General features: G+C 43.9%; 1 protein-coding gene across 6 annotated transcripts in view; it reads right to left on the bottom strand.

Annotated features, from left to right (window-relative positions):
• Nucleotides 1–19,857, bottom strand: part of tbc1d30 (TBC1 domain family, member 30) — a 30,178-nt gene that overhangs the window by 8,788 nt on the left and 1,533 nt on the right. For 2 of the 6 annotated variants that reach the window (XM_038292131.1, XM_038292132.1), the window contains exons 2-11: nucleotides 16,045–16,209; nucleotides 7,779–7,840; nucleotides 6,191–6,256; nucleotides 3,485–3,610; nucleotides 2,846–3,031; nucleotides 2,700–2,769; nucleotides 1,318–1,416; nucleotides 1,080–1,248; nucleotides 905–1,010; nucleotides 719–825 (exon numbers count right to left, since the gene is read on the bottom strand). In XM_038292131.1, the coding sequence (XP_038148059.1) occupies nucleotides 719–825; nucleotides 905–1,010; nucleotides 1,080–1,248; nucleotides 1,318–1,416; nucleotides 2,700–2,769; nucleotides 2,846–3,031; nucleotides 3,485–3,610; nucleotides 6,191–6,256; nucleotides 7,779–7,840; nucleotides 16,045–16,209 (1,156 nt within the window). Of the gene's footprint in view, nucleotides 1–718; nucleotides 826–904; nucleotides 1,011–1,079; nucleotides 1,249–1,317; nucleotides 1,417–2,699; nucleotides 2,770–2,845; nucleotides 3,032–3,484; nucleotides 3,611–6,190; nucleotides 6,257–7,778; nucleotides 7,841–8,139; nucleotides 8,267–8,538; nucleotides 8,919–16,044; nucleotides 16,210–19,857 lie in introns of those variants that run through there. The other 4 variants (XM_038292133.1, XM_038292134.1, XM_038292135.1 and 1 more) reach the window with 4 other exon arrangements.

The following is a 19,857-nucleotide window of genomic DNA, read 5'->3' as shown; positions in this document are numbered from 1 at the left end:
GAAGGATGGAAGGAGAGGACACAAAGGAATGAAGGCAGGAAGGATGCAAGGAGAGGACACAAGAGAATGAAAACAGGAAGGATGGAAGGAGAGGACACAAGGGAATGAAAGCAGGAAGGATGGAAGGAGAGGACACAAAGGAATGAAAGCAGGAAGGATGGAAGGAGAGGACACAAGGGAATGAAAGCAGGAAGGATGGAAGGAGAGGACACAAGGGAATGAAAGCAGGAAGGATGGAAGGAGAGGACACAAAGGAATGAAAGCAGGAAGGATGGAAGGAGAGGACACAAGGGAATGAAAGCAGGAAGGATGGAAGGAGAGGACACAAGGGAATGAAAGCAGAAAGGATGGAAGGAGAGGACACAAGTGAATGAAAACAGGAAGGATGGAAGGAGAGGTTACAAGAGAATGAAAGCAGGAAGGACGGAAGGAGAGGACACAAGGGAATGAAAACAGGAAGGATGGAAGGAGAGGACACAAGGGAATGAAAACAGGAAGGATGGAAGGAGAGGTTACAAGAGAATGCAGGCATGAAGGATGATTAGGAAGGATACATGGAAAGGACACAAGGTAATGAGGGCAGGAAGGATAGAAGGAAAGGACACAGAAGAGAAGAGAAGGATGGAGACACAGTATCTGGACGTTGAAATAAACTCTGGAAATTCCAGCTATGCTTAGCTGGAACCGTTCTGAGCCCAGTCGGGCTTCAGTAACTCACCTCCCGTTGGACTTCACCGAGGTCGGGAATGGAGTGATGTTGTAGGTGTACTTCTCCCTGAGCTCGGCCAGCTGGGGGAACGGGAACACGGCCATGGAGTAAACCTCCTGACAGACGAGGAGGAGGCGGAGTTAGTTCCTCAGTTCTGATTCCAGAGGACGTTTAGATTCTGGGTCCATCAGGTACCTGCATGAGCTCAGTTGGGTCGATGAGGTTCTCCTCCAGCATCTCCTGCGTCAAGCAGCCCATGGTGCTGTAGAACTCATCTGCTGACTGGCACTCCTCGATTCTCCTGCAGAGCACAGACCGGGTCCACTTAGGAGTTCTGAAGATTAAGTGAACCAAACAAAGCTGGACTTACTCTCCCAGTCGGTCCCAGATAGCCAGGGCCACACGGAACAGAACCTCCGATCCCTCAAAGAAAACCGAGTCCCAGATCTTGAGGACTGTGGGCGCCGGAAGGCAGGTGGCGAACATGGTGAGAAACCACTGCATGGTGAAGACGTTGGTGAGCGGAGGCTCGTAGCTTCCTGGAAGCACAAGCAGCCTTCAGCTGGAGAACTTCCTTAAGGTCCTATCTGGTGTCTGCAGATCTTTACCTCCAGCCTCCCTGTTAGCAGCTCTCTGCAGGTGCTGAAGGTGCTGAGACAGCATGGGCAGCTTGACCCGCAGCAGATCCCTGAACACCGCCATGTCCACTGGAGCCAGGAGACGGACAGAACCACAACATTTACACACTATGTCTGCATAGTTACACCAAGAAGAGAAGAGGATGGGTTCAGGACTGCAAGCAGGACTTTTAGAAGGAGCAGCTGGATCCAGTTCCCTCTGCTATTCTCCAAGCAGGCCATCATATCATATTTTTCAAAGTCTGTTCTGCCTGCTGTATGTCTATATGACTCCAAGACTGACTGTTTACTCTGCGATTAACAGATCTTACTTTGCATTTTCCCACAAAGTAGATGTTGCTTTACTTTGTAACCTCGTCTCTCTTCCTATCAAGCCCATGAAATACCACTGAATGGCTGCATAGCTCAGAGTAGAATAGACCTGGTGTCTATCTCAGTTCGAGCCACCAAGCCCTATGCAGGAAATCTTGTCAGGCGTTTTTCATCCACGCTGACTTTCAATTAGCTAAACGGCACAACCTCTAAGGCTACGTTCAGAAACAAAAATGCACATTCTGCTTCATTTTTGATGCTTAAACAAGTTTAGTTCTGATGTGTGGCTAAAGCATCTTTGCTGATCTAAGTGCACGGTCAATAAGTGGGTCTGATGCGTGATGGGTGGAGCTACCCTATCCTTTCTTTGCCTGGAACAATGGCTGCTATATTTGATGTTATAAGTGGGTAAAAAGTAGTTTTAATATGTTTTTTAAGGGAGAAAGTCCACCTGAAAACTTCCTCTGTGCAGTCAGTTCATCCAGATTACCATCCTGCTTTTAAATATTATTTCCTTATTGGGAATCTTGCTCAACAGCAGCCTCTGGCCTGGTCGCTTCTCAACTGTTCGCGGTTGCAGTAAGGAGTTTTTCACATACGTACTCCAAACTGCAGGCACCAGAATAATTAAATCAAACATGTTTTGGCAGCATTTTTCAGTCTTTTAAGTTAATTTAGCCGTTAATAAACTGTTTCAGGGGAGAGTTAATAGTGATCTGCATCAGCAGTGCTGTGTCTGACTCCCTGCCAGCTCCCTGCTCAGCTTCTCTGATTGGTTGATACAGCGTTTCTAGCAGCAAAAGTTCAATTTTTCCAACTCCAGCAGTCAAGATGTGCATCAACCATTGAATTTGCATGTAAACCAGCTGCTTCTGCTGCCTCTGAACGTAGCATAAGAGACAATTTTCTGTCGGATTGGTTTTGGGCTTTTGGAGAACCCGGTCATCAGTAGGGCATTTAAATCGGGTCAGTGACTCACAGGTTGCTCCTTGGATCTGTAGTTCTGACCGGTTTTAAAAGCAGGATAAAGCTGGGCGTACCTGATAGAGCCCGCAGGTTGTTGGCAAAGTAGCTTTCAGGCAGAACCTTGTCGATGAGGTAAATCATCACCTGATGATAGTCAAAGAAAGGTTCAGAAAAGGTTTCTTGTATCTGAACCGTTCGCTGAAGCTGGACCCATGCTCACCTTCAGCGCATCACTCTCATCACCTTCTGTCACCTCCAGGATCAGAGCAGCCAGAACATTGAACCCTTGACAGTAACCAACACTCTTGTCCCAGCGGGCGTAGGCCAGCAGAACCCGCTTCAGCACCACCCGGTCCTGCTCCCCCTCCTGGCCACAGTAAGAACTGCAGCCTGTCCTGTGCAGGTCCTGGGACGGGGGATATGAACATTTTAAGACCAGATGGATATCTAGGTGCAGCTGATGTAGAGCAGAGGGTGTATAGAAAGTATTCCTAGCAGTTTTACAGAGTTGAGACGTTCTGGACCGACAGAGGAAGGTACTATCTGGCATCGAGTTCTATTAAAAGTGCTCCAGGCTCCTCCTCTCTACTTTATGGAAGCTACATCTGGCCACATGTTTCCAGAAAGGCCATTGGGATGCCGGTTGATAGTTTAAGCCTCAGTGTGACCTACCGATGGCGGCTGGGGCCTGTGTACGGCAGCCTGTGGGGCTCACCACCATCAGTGTGTGAGTGAATGACTGAATGTGGTGTGAAGCTTTGGTCAACTTTCCTGAATTAAGAAAGCGGCATACAAGTACAGGCCCTGCACCATTTGAAACTCTGCATCTCATCCTAAGAGTACGATCAAGTCCGGTTACCTTGACGATCTGGATGCCCAGGGAGTCGTCGTCCGGGTTGCTGCGCTCATTGAAGGCGAAACGAAGAGTTTTCTCCCAGTCGATGGAGATGCTGTGGAGGTAGTGGTCTGCTAGCGTTAGCCAAACCTGTAAGAGTAGAAGCAGAGAAGCAGGAACTCTGAGGATTCTGGAAGAACATCGGAGCAGTCTCACAGGTCCAACTGGTCCGCCGCTGACAGGGGCTCCTTTCTACTCCAGACGGGTTAGTTGGTTAGTCTGAGCTCTAACTGAGGTCACATGGTCATTACTAAGCTGTGGCAGATAGAGACGGGGGCCGCACGCACCCCCATTTGGGAGACCATCATAAATATTTGATACATATTTCGTTCTATTAACATGAACCGCCAGTAGCTGTCATCTACACCGGCTCTGCGGTCGAAACTCATCCTATATCCTCTGCAACCACTCCCGCCTGCACAAAGCAAAGCCTACAGCCTCTGCTCCGTCCTGCTCTGCTCCGACTTTCTCTGACCTTAAGGCACAATATTATTTAATTCATAGGATAAAAACATGTGGCAATGAACGCTTCATTTAATATAACATCATCAAAACTCACCATCAATCACACGTTTCTGTGCAAACATTTTCGTTTTGTTGTGGGACTTTGTAATCGGGATAATTAGGATGTTCTCTACTTCCAAACCCCGCATCTCTTCATTCATTCTGGCTGCAATGGAGGTTGTTGTGACTGGATTTCATTAAACATTTATGACTCTTAGTATAAAATCAATATTTTGATCGAGATGAGAAATCTGCTTCCTGGTATGATGAAGTACCGATAATCTGCATCTAATAATTTAAACAAACTGTTTCAGTTTTGGGGAATACAAGAAGAATTATGCTCTGATTTGTAGTTACCAATTTGTCGTTACTATATTTTATTTTGACAAATGATTCTTCATCTTCGGTCAGTTATACCTTTTATGAGTGCTTGTATGGAGGACCAACTCTGCCATATTTAAAGATAAATACAGAAATAAATAAATGCTCAATAAATAAATAAGCATACAATTAATTGCCACCAAAAATACAAAAAACAAATGTATGTAGGTAGAAATAAAATTATACAGTGAGACATAAATGTACAAACTCTTTAAAGCTACAGTGTGTAATTTTCAGCGACATCTAACGTCCAGACTGCAGACCGCAGCAACATGAACATCTCCCCCCCACCGCTTCTCCCCCCCAACAGTACGGCGAGCGTTACGGGACAAAATGTCTTCCACGCCGTCCGCATCACCTACCTTCTCAAGTGATGAGGTTTGTTTACATAGATAATTTTAATACTGCCATCTATTGTTCAGTACCGTCTCAGTTCATCTCTCTCAACTTGCCGTAGTTACTTTCGAGCGTAATGGGCGATCTCGCAATCGCTAGTTTGTTGGCTCTGCGCTGCCGTAGCGCAAAGATGTCTGCCTCCATGGCTGCGAGACCCGCTCCTATGTAATTATAAATAACGAATTCTAAGGAAACGCAAATATTATGGTTAAAAGGCTGAGCTCGTAGATAATGATAAATAACATAGTTATGAATAATATATTACATTTCTGACTGTATATCCCTGTAATTATTACACACTGTAGCTTTAAAAATCAGACAATGTGATTTTCTGGATTTTTTTTCTCATTTTGTCTCTCATAGTTGAGGTATATCTATGATGAAAATTACCGGCCTCTCTCATCTTTTTAAGTGGAAGAACTTGCACTATTGGTGGCTGACTAAATACTTTTTTGCCCCACTGTATGATTGGCCGAACTTAGGTGTTCAGGATGATGATGTAGCCTGCATAAAATAACGAAACCCAACCCCCCAGATTTTAAGACAGACTTTGGGACGATATGGTCTGAAAAAGAGTACATTAATATACATGTTTAACCCAGAATGATTTGACATGTAAATATGATTTCCCTAAGACCTAAACCTTATCTACTTCCAGTCTGTTCCTCTGCTTGGTTTTGATGTGAGCTGAAGGTGAACTCAAAGACTCACTTCTAGATAAATAAAAGCTGGTTCAATTTTTCAAATGGTTTTTCAAATCCTGGATCGCCCCTGCTAAGTCTATAGTCCCATTTACAATACCCTTTGGAAACCGCGCAGAGATCGGTAACCGAGATAACTGTTGAGTCTAAATGACACAAAACTACCCGACTTGGTTCTCACATAACAGAGAACATGAGTAGACCGCATCATCTCCTTACAGTCAGCCTCTGTGATCAATAAATTTCAGACATACATATAAACACTAGCCTCCCTACCGTGCCACACCATTTCCAGTGAGGATTCTAGTTAGCAGTGTGACGAACCTCAACATCTGGCATTTCTTGCGTCTGTACGCTCTGATTAGACTATGGTTTGCCGTATCCACTACTAGAAACCAGACTGTCAATCAAATTCACCAAAGGCTGCCTTCTTCGCCTGATTCTCCGCAAATAACAAAATATCTCAACTATAGCCAAACTTCCTGAATGTTACGGGCGCCGCCACATGGGCTTGCTTGTTTCTAGAGAGCAGTGGTACCGTAGGTCGTAACTAGGAGGCGAGGAACCGCCTCCGTGTGTAAACGGTCGTAAGGAACTGAGCTCAGCACAGTTAACCGATCCAAGCTCGGTCAGAACTCGGCACAGATTGGTTTCAGGGGGTGGTGTAAATGGGGCTGATGGTGGGTACCTTCTTCCTCCATTCTTTAGGTATCCCAGTTGGAAGCCGGGCCACAGATTTCAGAGCGTCATACCACTGTGGGAAAAAAAAAGACTATTTCAGTTTGAATTGAATCAAAGTTTGATCATTTTTATCGTCTATCTTTGTGATTTTCATCTGTACACAATACTTTCCAGAATGGAAAAACACAAGGCTCCAAAATAATCTCCTTACACAAACAAACATTTCCTTAAAAGGGGTCATACAATGATTCTATTGGGTATTTGGTCCTTCAGGTCTCTAATAGGGTGTGTAACATTGGTTGGGCTGAAAATGGCATATTTGCTGTTCTATGAGCCCTAATGCAGCCTGGTTAAAAGGTTAACAACAGGTTTTCTTTCTTTTATGGTATGATTATGAATATTTAGATGAGCTGTGCACTGATTGGTTGGTTTACAATGGGCAAAGCTGCCGTTCACTCACTCACTATGGTATGGTAGGGTGACCAGACGTCCTCTTTTTCAAAATCCTCTAGGATTTTGGTCATCTACAGTGCAGCTAGTGCCCGGTCCGGTCTAGTCAGTGACCCATTCTGGCTCATTTTCAATAGAGAAACTGCCTGCTTTGTAATTCTTGTAAAGGTAAACCCAACTGTAGGCTCAACAGCTAAACTGGCATCTTTCATGTCCCTCTATTCATGTTCTTGGGCCAGTAAACCAGTGGGCTGGTCTGTATGTCAAATTTCAGTGTGACAAAAGTAAAGGCCAGAACCAAAGAAGGCAACATCCCTGAGTTTACGTTAACTCGTTTTATGGTGGAAGTTTAGAATTGTGAGATTTGCAGAGAAAGGAGGTCTTTGAACTTCTCTGTACGTCCATTTTACCCACTGAACTATCGTTATTCATCTATGACAATGGAAACTCTGTTTTGCATTCTATGACCCCTTTAGGCCAGCAGCCTAATTTAAAGCAGCTTCCGTAGCGTCGTGAACGCGCCTGTGCGCGCTTTCAGGAAATCCTATACACTACTGTTTATGCTCTAAAAACATTCTAAATGGCTTCGTTTCGAGTAAATTCTGGATGCTACCCACTCAGGACACTTGGAATAAATTGGACGACCAGTATGGAGGAATATTGACACGTTTTGTGGACTTTTATGGACCTTTCTGCCTCGGGCGCCACAGACCTCCATCATCTGAATGTCAGCAGACAGCAAGAAGCCTCCCAGATCTCCAGATGCATTTGAGATATCAAAAAAGTACTCCAGAGTGTTGTTCAGCATGGGGGTGATTGTATGTGAGGGATTGTATTTGAGTCAATGAGTCAATGCAATCAACTGGTTTTCCTTAGATAGAAAACTTTGTATCAATTTGACTGTATGATCTGGTTGAACTGTAAAGTGCCTTGAGATGACGTGTTGTGAATTTGGCGCTATATAAATAAACTGAATTGAATTGAATTGAGTAGAAAATGAAGGCTAATCATGTTTTGGGTGTACTATTCCTTTAAGTGAAGGAAATTGTATAAAATGATGAATTCTTGTCTCATTTATGTTTATCAAAAAACAGAGATGTTGAAGGGATTTCTGCTGGGCTGGTTTCAGATAATTCTGTACTCACCTGCTGGAAGCCATTGTTCCCCAGCGATGGCTCAATGGTGAATTTAAGCCTTGTGTCAACACCTGAGAACAAAGAAGAAGAGGGACTTAATGGGGAGTTCAGGGGTGGAGGAAACACAGGCTGATGTCTGAACAAACAAAAACAATCACTGCCTAAAAAGAAAAAATAATGCAGAAAAATCAGGATTTAGAGAAAAGCCTCAAGGTTTCATAAATAAGATGAATAAAATCATTTCCAGGAGTCCCTAATCCTTTTCCATCTTTTTATGACCTATTAAAGTTTAGCTGCTGTCCACTTCCACGCAGTGCTGAATCCTAAATCGGGCCCCCTGGGTCTCCAGCACAGATAGAGCTCCATGAACCTGCAGGGTCCGGTGCTGCTGGATCCTCCTGCGCCATTCTGCTCCCGCTGCAGACTCGCTTCTCGGTTCCGATGGAGGATTAACCTGGAAATCTCCTCCCACTTCCACGTATGGGATTATATTCCTACACTGCAGCGGGATTACAGTGGCTCCACCGCGCGACCTAACCGGAAGTGGTTTATAATCAAAGTAAAATCTAAAATAAAAGCCGGAGTTCTGCATCCGAGCAGAAATAATAATAAAAAAAAAAGCTTTGATTTGATTTTACAATAAAAGGGTTAAACTGGAAGTTTATCGGTCTCATTTAAGGATCCAGTTTCTCATTAAATGTTTCTAAACAGAATCAATTCAGGGCTTTTATTTTGTCGGAACCAGCAGGTCCAGACGGGAGCTGCGCACCTGGCTCCAGGGTGCAGAGCAGCCGCGGAGCGCTTCTGGAGATCCCGTCCCGTTTCCTCAGGACGCTGCTGATGATGCTGCCCACCCCGCCCTGCTGCCGCTGCCTGCCGGCGGCGCGGGGCCTCCTGCCGGCGGGGAGCCGCACAGGCCTCATCCCGGAATCAAAGCTCTCCTTGCGGACAGTCAGCTCATCGCCTGCCGCCTCCTCCCAGACAGCCCGGCTCCATGCGGAGCGGAGCGACGATCGGCGCGGCTCCAAAAAGCATCGATCAAAGGTTCAGAGGAGGAACCAGGAGCTGGAAAACATCAGAGCAGGAAGCGATGCTGATGCTGCACTCCTCCTCCTCCTCCTGGTGACGACAACTAGGAGGAGGGAAGGGAGGAAGATGGATGATCGATCCGTCTGTTCCTGTTAAATCCAGCTGGAGCAGGGGCGGTTCTACACCAGATGTAGGGAGGGGGCTGGGTGGGGGATTCAAATATAAAAAGAGCCTGATGAACCAGACTAAATGTGAGATTAAATGTGTAATTTAGTCTGGCCCTGATGAATGAGACATTAGAAGATTGTTAATGAGAACAATCATTGTTTTTCTAACCATGTCTGTGCCTATTGGCCAATGCTCTGACCAATGAGCAACTGACTGTGATGTAGGAAGCCCGACAGAAAGCTGGTGGGGAAGTGTAAACAAACAGCCTGTCGGTAAAACCATGAATACGTCCTCCTTAAAAATGAAGAACGTATAGCCACTTCCTGCACGCGTTTTAACGAAAACCCCAAGTCTTTGTCGTCACGCCCTCAAACCCCGCCCGCTTTGCATCCAGATATTGAAAACACATCCCTGCGTTGTGATTGGTCCGCCGGTTCCAGGGCCTGGGGCATTGATCGAGGCTTGATATTGGCTGCTGGTGGGTGGGGCTAGTTTACTAGGCTAAAAGAGAGCTGCATTAATTGGAAAATTCTATTCAATTAGGTTTAATTAAAGTTCTATGCCTTATATACATTCATAATTTAGGAATTTTACATATTTTTTACTTAATTTAAAGCCGGGCCCACAGTGTGCGATTTTTTTTAGCCCTTTTTGGGCTGACTTTCCAGTCATGCGAGAATTTTCGATCGGGCCGCATGTAGCCTGATAGTGCCTGAGGTTTGGTTGTACAGTGTGAATTGTAGCTGCGTGCAACATTACAGAAAAATCGCACAGTGTACGCCCGGCTTAAGTTAAAATGACCGTTTTCTGTAAAATCAGAATTAAGGCTCGAGAAAAACAGATAAATTCAGCTGTTTTTTTTTTTTTTTTTGTTTTGAAAAGAACATTTAGCAGATGAAACCTGGGATCCTATCTCAATACTGCTGAAGCCACCACCTTATTGTTTTTAAATTATTTATAAAATAGAATTTGTAAAGAAAAAAGATAAAATAGATCAGTAATCATGGTTGTTCCAGCACATATCATCATTAGAATTTCTTTGAGTATTACGTCTTTGGTACAGGGGCCATAACGTGATCTACAGGGGCACTGGCCCCCGTTGGCCCCCGTCCAGAACCGCCTATGATTTGGACAAACAATAGAAACAACATTGACAATACTAAAAGGAGTTTTTAAAATTTTCAATTTATTTATCAGGAGAAGCAGGAATCCAAAGAAGTCAAAAGGACTTATTTCATGAGCTTTAGAGATTCAAAAACTTATTAGAAACCAAGTCCCTGACATCTTTGGGCGTAAGCCCCTGTCACACCGTGTTGATTTAACCAGCGTATGCCTGTTGTACGAGAAATCTGGCAAAGCTGCTGGTATACTTTTTATGGGTTAGTTTTGTATAAGCAGGGTCGGATTTAAAAACGTTGGGGCCCTAGGCAAAATTAGGCAGGGGGCCCTCTGAATAGAGAAAACACATAAAACAGACCCATTATATAGATACTCTGAACCGTCAGAGTAGAACCCAAACTCTGAACCGTCAGAGTAGAACCCTAACTCTGAACCGTCAGAGTAGAACCCTAACTCTGAACCGTCAGAGTAGAACCCTAACTCTGAACCGTCAGAGTAGAACCCTAACTCTGAACCGTCAGAGTAGAACCCAAACTCTGAACCGTCAGAGTAGAACCCTAACTCTGAACCGTCAGAGTAGAACCCTAACTCTGAACCGTCAGAGTAGAACCCTAACTCTGAACCGTCAGAGTAGAACCCAAACTCTGAACCGTCAGAGTAGAACCCAAACTCTGAACCGTCAGAGTAGAACCCAAACTCTGAACCGTCAGAGTAGAACCCAAACTCTGAACCGTCAGAGTAGAACCCAAACTCTGAACCGTCAGAGTAGAACCCAAACTCTGAACCGTCAGAGTAGAACCCAAACTCTGAACCGTCAGAGTAGAACCCAAACTCTGAACCGTCAGAGTAGAACCCAAACTCTGAACCGTCAGAGTAGAACCCAAACTCTGAACCGTCAGAGTAGAACCCAAACTCTGAACCGTCACAGTAGAACCCAAACTCTGAACCGTCAGAGTAGAACCCAAACTCTGAACCGTCAGAGTAGAACCCAAACTCTGAACCGTCAGAGTAGAACCCAAACTCTGAACCGTCACAGTAGAACCCAAACTCTGAACCGTCACAGTAGAACCCAAACTCTGAACCGTCACAGTAGAACCCAAACTCTGAACCGTCACAGTAGAACCCAAACTCTGAACCGTCACAAACTCTGAACCGTCACAGTAGAACCCAAACTCTGAACCGTCACAAACTCTGAACCGTCAGAGTAGAACCCAAACTCTGAACCGTCAGAGTAGAACCCAAACTCTGAACCGTCAGAGTAGAACCCAAACTCTGAACCGTCAGAGTAGAACCCAAACTCTGAACCGTCAGAGTAGAACCCAAACTCTGAACCGTCAGAGTAGAACCCAAACTCTGAACCGTCAGAGTAGAACCCAAACTCTGAACCGTCACAGTAGAACCCAAACTCTGAACCGTCACAGTAGAACCCAAACTCTGAACCGTCACAGTAGAACCCAAACTCTGAACCGTCACAGTAGAACCCAAACTCTGAACCGTCACAGTAGAACCCAAACTCTGAACCGTCACAGTAGAACCCAAACTCTGAACCGTCACAGTAGAACCCAAACTCTGAACCGTCAGAGTAGAACCCAAACTCTGAACCGTCACAGTAGAACCCTAACTCTGAACCGTCAGAGTAGAACCCAAACTCTGAACTCTTATCAGTGCTGCCAACTTCTGGTTTATATGAGAACTGCTCTGTTCCAGAGGTGGAGAATTACATCCAGATTGGAGTAATCATGTGGTTTGGGACAGTGGGGGGGACAAAGGGGTGGCCATGCCCCCTGCTCCCTCCCTAACTCTGCCTTTAGACCTATACATCTAGAAGCTAAAGAGGAGCTCTTCAGCAAAGGACCAAGGAGAACACTAGCAGGAGCTCTCCGTTTTAGATGAGCTCCTCCTACAAGTCTGAAAAACAACCATTCGGACCTCAGATTTAGATCCCACACAGACTGTTTAGACTTTTACGTCCACGCCAGAGCTACAGATGTAAATGACTACTGAACGATACAGTTCTCCTTCTTGTTCATTGGTCCAGCAGTGCCACCTAGTGGTAAATTTAAGAAGAACAGTAGATTTTCTTCTTGTGTTTTTTGTGATATGCTGCACTTCCTGTTATTGCTAAGCATGTTCAGACAGCGTTAGATCCTGAAGAAACCTGTTAAAATAGCACACTTGGAAAGCAGAATGAGGTATAAATATGAACAATTGTGATAAAAGTTATTAATTTGTTTTTGAAGCAGTAGAAAATCATTAGTTTATTTGTTTAAAACACAAAAACTTTATGCTGACGAGTTAAGGACAATATAAATCCTTTTTTGTTGTATGCGTGAACATTAATACTTTAATTTTAAACAAGAGTTAAGCATGTCAAACAATTTCATATTCTTGTATTTCATGCTACAGGTTTCAGTTTTTGAACTCCCGGCGTCTGGCTGCTAATTCCAAGAGGCCGCTACAGTGAAAACTCATTGCAAGAGACTAGATCTCTCTACAGTGAAGCTGACACTATCCCATCTGAAACCCAACTGTCTCTACTCGCACCAAGGATCTCACACAGGCAAGATAAAGCATATAATTAAAATGGACCATCACCTGAACAAGCTCACAACATACCTGAATTGGCATAGGGAGGCAAGGGATAAATAGAAAGTCTTCGTTGAATCCAAAGCAGTTGAAGAAAGGAAATAAAATATCACTTCCAACAGAGAAAACAGATAATCCTGTAGACATGCCACTCAGGTCTAGCTCCAGAGAAAGAAAACAAACAGAAAAATGCCAAGAGATGCACATACTGGAAAACATAAAACGTGAGAAAGCGTTCCACAAGGCCTATGATTCTTGGAAGTGGTTGGCAAGAGAAACTAGGAAAAAACTAAAGGCCCTCTGTACATTAGAAGAACTCAGTGTTTTACAGGAAAGTATTCAAGCAAAGTATGCTGCAGTAAGACTGCAGGACGAACCCATTTTACGAACAGTAACACCACATGGAAGCCTGCGTTACGCTTAGAAAAGACATTTGTGACCTCAAATAATCGTACAGAGACTATTGATAAAGATTATAATAGTCATCTTGAGAAAGAAAGATTAAAGGAATAGTACACCCAAAACATGATTAGCCTTCATTTTCTACTCACCCCCATGCTGAACAACACTCTGGAGTACTTTTTTGATATCTCAAATGCATCTGGAGATCTGGGAGGCTTCTTGCTGTCTGCTGACATTCAAATAATGGAGGTCTATGGTGACCGAGACAGAAAGGTCCATAAAAGTCCACAAAAAACGTGTCAATATTCCTCCATACTGCTCGTCCAATGTATTCCAAGTGTCCTGAGTGGGTAGCATCCAGAATTTACTCGAAACGAAGTCATTTACAATGTTTTTAGAGCATAAACAGTAGTGTATAGGATTTCCTAAAAGCGCGTTCACGACGCTACGGAAGCCGGCAGACCAAACCAGATGAAAGTGTGCATTCAGCATCTGCTCTGCCGATAATGCAAGCGTAGAAGAAGAAATGTGCTGTTTACCTGTGCAAAGAAAGAAACCACGAAAGAAAAATGTCTGAGGACTTCAGTGTTGAGGAAGAGCATGAGTTCTTTGCCGAGCTGAATGCGCACTTTCATCTGGTTTGGTCTGCCGTGGTTTCCATAGCGTCGTGAACGCGCTTTTAGGAAATCCTATACACTACTGTTTATGCTCTAAAAACATTCTAAATGACTTCGTTTCGAGTAAATTCTGGATGCTACCCCTCAGGACACTGGGAATACATTGGACGAGCAGTATGGAGGAATATTGACACGTTTTTTGTGGACTTTTATGGACCTTTCTGCCTCGGGCGCCATAGACCTCCATTATTTGAATGTCAGCAGACAGCAAGAAGCCTCCCAGATCTCCAGATGCATTTGAGATATCAAAAAAGTACTCCAGAGTGTTGTTCAGCATGGGGGTGAGTAGAAAATGAAGGCTAATCATGTTTTGGGTGTACTATTCCTTTAACATTAAACAAAGATGAATATGGATCTATCTTTGGTCACACTCAAACTGAAACCATAAGTAGGGCCCTATAATTTCCGCAATCACGGAATCGCGGAATTGGCAAATTAACGCAGAATCTAGTGTAAACGTAGAATTTCTACATTTGAAATGAAATTCTGTTTTTGTGTGGGAGAAGAACGTACGTCGGGGGGAAATGCACACCGGGGACGCAAATCCGGGCGACACATCCATCAGAATTTGAAAAAAATGGCGACGCGGCTCTCCACACCTCAGCTTTCGGCGAAAAAGTTGAGAAACACGACGCTAAGCCCTGAGTATAGAGCCGAGCAGTTCCCTCGTGACTTTTACGTGTCAGGTGAACTATCGTTTTGCAAGTCAACATTCCATTGATTGGAAGCGCAAAAATACATACATAAAACGGAAAAAACGGAATTTGGGAAAAATAAAACAGATTTTATAGGGCCCTACATAAGCTTATCAAAGTCATCAGAGACTTCAAGCAGCCATTCCAGCTCATCTAGTACAAATACCAGCAAGGCAGATGCACAAGCAGAGCTTGCTGCTAAAGTGGAGCAATCAAAGGCCACAAAAGAAATTCAAGCGCAGCGAGCACGGCTTCAAAAATTAGAAAATGAATGGAAACTTAAGAGTCAGAAATGCTGTCAGAAATGAAGCTAAAAGAATTGGAAATGCAACAACAGATGGATCAAGGAAGAGCAAAACTGCAGCTGTTAAAAGAGAAATGGAAATAGCTTTTTTTAGAACTTGCAGCAGTGGTTTCTACAAAGGTCAGCGTTAAGTTAAGATGTGAACTTGACCTGAAGATTGATCAAGAGTTTTTCTGGACTGACTCACGAGTTGTACTAGGGTACATCAATAATGATGCCTGCAGGTTCCACATATTCGTTACCAACCGTGTCCAAGTGATTAGAGATAATAACAGCGATCCTAATCATTGGCATTATGTTGAAACCTCAAGAAAGATGACGTTGTCATTATCAAAGACGACGACTTTCCAAGAAAACGGTGGCAACCAGGATGAGTGGTGGAAACCGTTCAAGCCAGCAATGGATTGGTCCGTCGAGTCAAAGTTCAAGTTGGAGAGCGAAAGTCCAATTCTTCTTCTTCTATTGAGAGGCCAATCCAGAAAATGGTTCTTTTTTTGGAAAATTGAGCAGAACAGAAGAACTTTTGTACAGTTTATTTACTCTATGCTGGTTTTATGCAACCATATTCATTTAGTAGAATCTAGAAATCCTGTTCAATTAATGTACCCCTTACATGTTACTCTGTTCAATCATCAAGACAGGATTTGGTGGGAGTGTAAAGGACTACTAAACGACAAAATTCTCGTTCTTGTTCATTGGTCCAGCAGTGACACCTAGTGGTTAATTGATGCTTTATTTTGAAGAACAGTAGATTTTCTTCTCCAGTTTTTTGTGACATGCTGCACTTCCTGTTCTTGCTAAGCATGTCAGACAGCGTTAGATCCTGAAGAAACCTGTTAAAATAGCACACTTGGAAAGAAGAATGAGATATAAATATGAACAATTGTGATTTGTGATAAATGTTCATTTATTTTTGAAGCAGTAGAAAATCATTAGTTTATTTGTTTAAAACGCAAAACTTTACGAGTTAAGGACAATACAAATCCTTTTTTGTTGCATGTGTGAACATTAATATTTTAAATTTAAACAAGAGTTAAGCAGTTTTTGAACTCCCTGCATCTGGCTGTTAATTCCAAGTGGCCGCTACAACAGATGGCTACTAGCCACATTAGCTGCCACACATATGGTTTCTTCCCCAGGCTGTGTCCCCGATGGACCCCGGTAGCCTGAGAATTTCTCCCACATACCTGTAACTATTCTGACTGAAACCAAGCAGAGAACTTCCATAAAGACAGAAACTTCTGAAGGGGATTGTTGAATAAAACTAAATGTTAATAAATCTTTTGGAGTCTTACGTCGCTTCTGAGAGACAGCCTGAAGGCAGGCCGTGATGATGTCATAGTTCTTCTGCCGTTTGTTGTAAAGTCGGTCGCGCCTCTTCAGCTGCCGGATGAGCTTGGTGGACTGCAGCCCAGAGCGGTACTTCACCTCCTGGATGATGGAGCGCAGCTCCTGCAGGTCTGGCAGAGGGAAGAGAAAGCACGGACTTAAGCAGGGAGAGAATCAGATTTACATCATTAGGAAGGCCGTCAGGAAGCCACACCCACATCAGGGTAAAAGTCTCCCGAGTTCGGTCCAAAGATCAGCACTTCCAGAACAGTCTGTTTGGCACAGAGGGATTTAGAGCCAGAACATGATCCAGATTCCCCTCTGACAGTCACAATCAGAACACATTGATTTTTCAACATTTTCAGCAGCTTCCAATGAAGCTATAATCTCTTCTGGTCATTATTGAGGACCCAACTATCAGAACTCTGAAATGTCAGATATACATAATACCTCAAAATGTTTTAACAGAAATGGAAAAGGGAAATCACTGTTGTAATGTTCTTAGAAAGTTTTATCAGCCTAAAAATCTACAAAACAAAACAAAACTTAGCCCCTCCCCCAGCAGGCGCCGCAGACAGAGCTGCTCCTTCAGATGCTATCAGATCGTTTCCTCTTCTTGACTTCCAGCTCTCAGCATTCTTTATCTCCACCAAGCCAAATGTGAGTGAAGGGTGAGGCTCTGGATTCCTGTTTAGCTCCGTGGTCCCGACCAGCCTAGAGACCCAGAACCTCAATCTGACCGGCAGTTTCAGCTCCTACAGACGTACTGGTCAGAGCCAAACCTCCGGTTCCGCCTTCACTACAACTGTGCAGCGATGGAAGATTATTTTATTTAGCTTGGTAGGAAATCTTTCAAGACCAACCAGTAAAATGTCAAGTCTTCACTTGTGAAATCAATACACTTAAAAAACAGAACCTGTGTGACAAGACAAAGTAAGCCAAAAGATTTCAACCAGCAAAACATCCTAACTCTAACCCATCTAGATTACCTAGAAAGCCTAACCCTGATCTAAGCATAACCTTAACCCTAACCTTTGCCTAAACCCAACCTACCGGTAACCCTAAACTTAACCTAAGCCTGACCTATATCTATGTCTAAGCCTTACCTAAGCATAAACCTCACCTAAGCCTAACGTCAACCTAAGCCAGACTCCAAACTAAGCCTAACCCGGACGTAACCCTTACCTTAGCCAAGTTGACCTAAGCCCAACCGCGAACAAACCGTAAGCCTGACCTAAGCCCGACACGACCCTCCGTAAACAGCCGACTTCCTGAAGCTCCACTTCATTCCATTGATTCTTGCGTTTTCTTGAATCAAATCTGATCCCACAGATGTTTATAGTCAGATTTATACAGTGTACCACCTGTAGTTTCTGCAGGTTAATGGTCCCCAGAGCTCATCACTGGGCTCATTAAAACATAGGTTATTGCTCTTTTACACATAAATGAAATAAAAAAAAAAATTCTCATGAGATAGTTCAAATAAAACGGTCCCAGTCTGTTTTGCTTACTGAATGCCAGTAAAATTTCAGACTTGTATCAAAAACATTGAGCTACTTTTTTCCTAGGTATTGTCATTACACCGTCACAAGTACAGAGCATCAAAATTCATTCTCTGGATTTAACCCCTCCCCTTGGGGAGCAGTGGGTTGACACTGCCAGGGGAGCAGTGTGGGATTTAGGGTCTTGCTCAGGGACTCAGAGTGGCAGTTGGTGGGAGTGGGCCTAAAGGAATAGTACACCCAAAACATGATTAGCCTTCATTTTCTACTCACCCCCATGCTGAACAACACTCTGGAGTACTTTTTTGATATCTCAAATGCATCTGGAGATCTGGGAGGCTTCTTGCTGTCTGCTGACATTCAAATAATGGAGGTCTATGGTGACCGAGACAGAAAGGTCCATAAAAGTCCACAAAAAACGTGTCAATATTCCTCCATACTGCTCGTCCAATGTAATCCAAGTGTCCTGAGTGGGTAGCATCCAGAATTTACTCGAAACGAAGTCATTTAGAATGTTTTTGGAGCATAAACAGTAGTGTATAGGATTTCCTGAAAGCGCGTTCACGACGCTACGGAAGCCGGCAGACCAAGCCAGATGAAAGTGCGCATTCAGTGTCTGCTCTGCCAATAATGCAAGCGTAGAAGAAGAAATGTGCTGTTTACCTGTGCAAAGAAAGAAACAACGAAAGAAAAATGTCTGAGGACTTCAGTGTTGAGGAAGAGCATGAGTTCTTTGCCGAGCTGAATGTGCTGGTTTGGTCTGCCGGCTTCCGTAGCGTCGGGAGTGCGCAGTGTGTCACAGTGACAGTCGCAGATATTTTTCATTTATGCCCAGTTTTGAAGCGTGGTCTGCTCTATTTTATTCCACGCCACAAGGCAAGAGAGACAATCGAGAACTAGCTGTGGGTCTAGATACGGCCGCGGCGGTGAACTCGAAAAACACAAGAGGCAACTTTGTGTGAAAACGGAGGGTCGTCAGGGCGAAAAAGCTCCAGGTGAAAAAAACATCCCAGCGTTCTCGTGCACCTCGCCCTTCTAGCTGGTCCAACGTCACGAGTCATTTTCCACAATGGCGGTCATACAAACAAACAGGAAATATACATAGTGTAGAGCAGATGTTGATTTGACCAATCAGAGTCTCCTGTGTGCAGTCTCCTAAAATTTTGGAGAGGTGCACCATAGTTTCTGCGGAAGGGGCGGGGGCATATTTGCGTTTCACTGCGACACACGCGCAGACGACCTGGTTTCTGAGTATAAATCAGCCTTAAGACCTCTACCTGATCCAACTGACATGTAGGTAGGCTGTTTTTTTAAATCTTCAAAACGCTTATAACATTAAGTGTGCCCCTCCCCCCCAGTGTCCACCATATTGAATAATTTAATTTGCTGCACATGTTCAGAAAGGTCCAAACAGACAGCAGCAAACCATTTCAAAACTAACGATGCAAAGAGCAGTGTTGCCAACTTAGCGCTTTTGTCGCTATATTTAGACACTTTGCAGACCCCTCTGGCACTTATTTCAAAAAAGCTCCTAGCGCCAAATCTAGCTTCTTTTTTTCTGCTACTGGAGACTTTGGAGACAACATCTAAAAGCAGCGAACTCTGCTCTCCAGAGCGAGTAGGTTGGTAACCCCGCCTCCTGCTCTCCTCTATCTTGTCTGCTGTCATGATTCATGCAGCTATTATTTCATCCAAATGAAAAATGGAGAACAGAGAAGCAGATCATGGCTTGTCTACAGTGAAAAGAAGGACTGGGTTATTTACTTTGGCCTTTTTGGAAACACAGGAAGGAGCAATCAGCTAAGTGAGCTTAGTGCTTGGAAAAAATCTTTCATTCCTTTAGAGACAGCATGAAAAGTCAGCTGAGTACAAAACATAGAGAGGAAAACAAGAAGAAAAGGGACAAGAAGAGAGGGACACAACCTAGAACAGATAATGGATGTCTATTCTATTCAATTCAATTCAATTCAGTTTATTTATATAGCGCCAAATTCACAACACATGTCATCTCAAGGCACTTTACAGTTCAACCAGATCATACAGTCAAATTAAAATATCTATATCTGTATAATGGGTGGGTTTTATGTGTCGTCTTCTCAATTCAGAGGGCCCCCCGCAGGGCTCGATGCTAACCATCGCCCGGGGCAAGTAGGTTTTTTTGTCGGGAGAGTACAAATTTAATTTCATTTGCCCGTCGGGCAAGTGTAATGATTGCAAAAAAAAAATTTATTTATCACTCAAAATTACTTTAAAATCATCGACATTCGATGAAAACGA

The sequence above is a fragment of the Cyprinodon tularosa genome, unplaced genomic scaffold, assembly GCF_016077235.1.
Source record: "Cyprinodon tularosa strain WSP-4 unplaced genomic scaffold, ASM1607723v1 ctg309, whole genome shotgun sequence".
In the NCBI taxonomy this organism is placed as follows: domain Eukaryota; kingdom Metazoa; phylum Chordata; class Actinopteri; order Cyprinodontiformes; family Cyprinodontidae; genus Cyprinodon; species Cyprinodon tularosa.
Note: the sequence above shows the minus strand (reverse complement) of the source record. Positions and strands in the feature narration are given on the sequence as shown.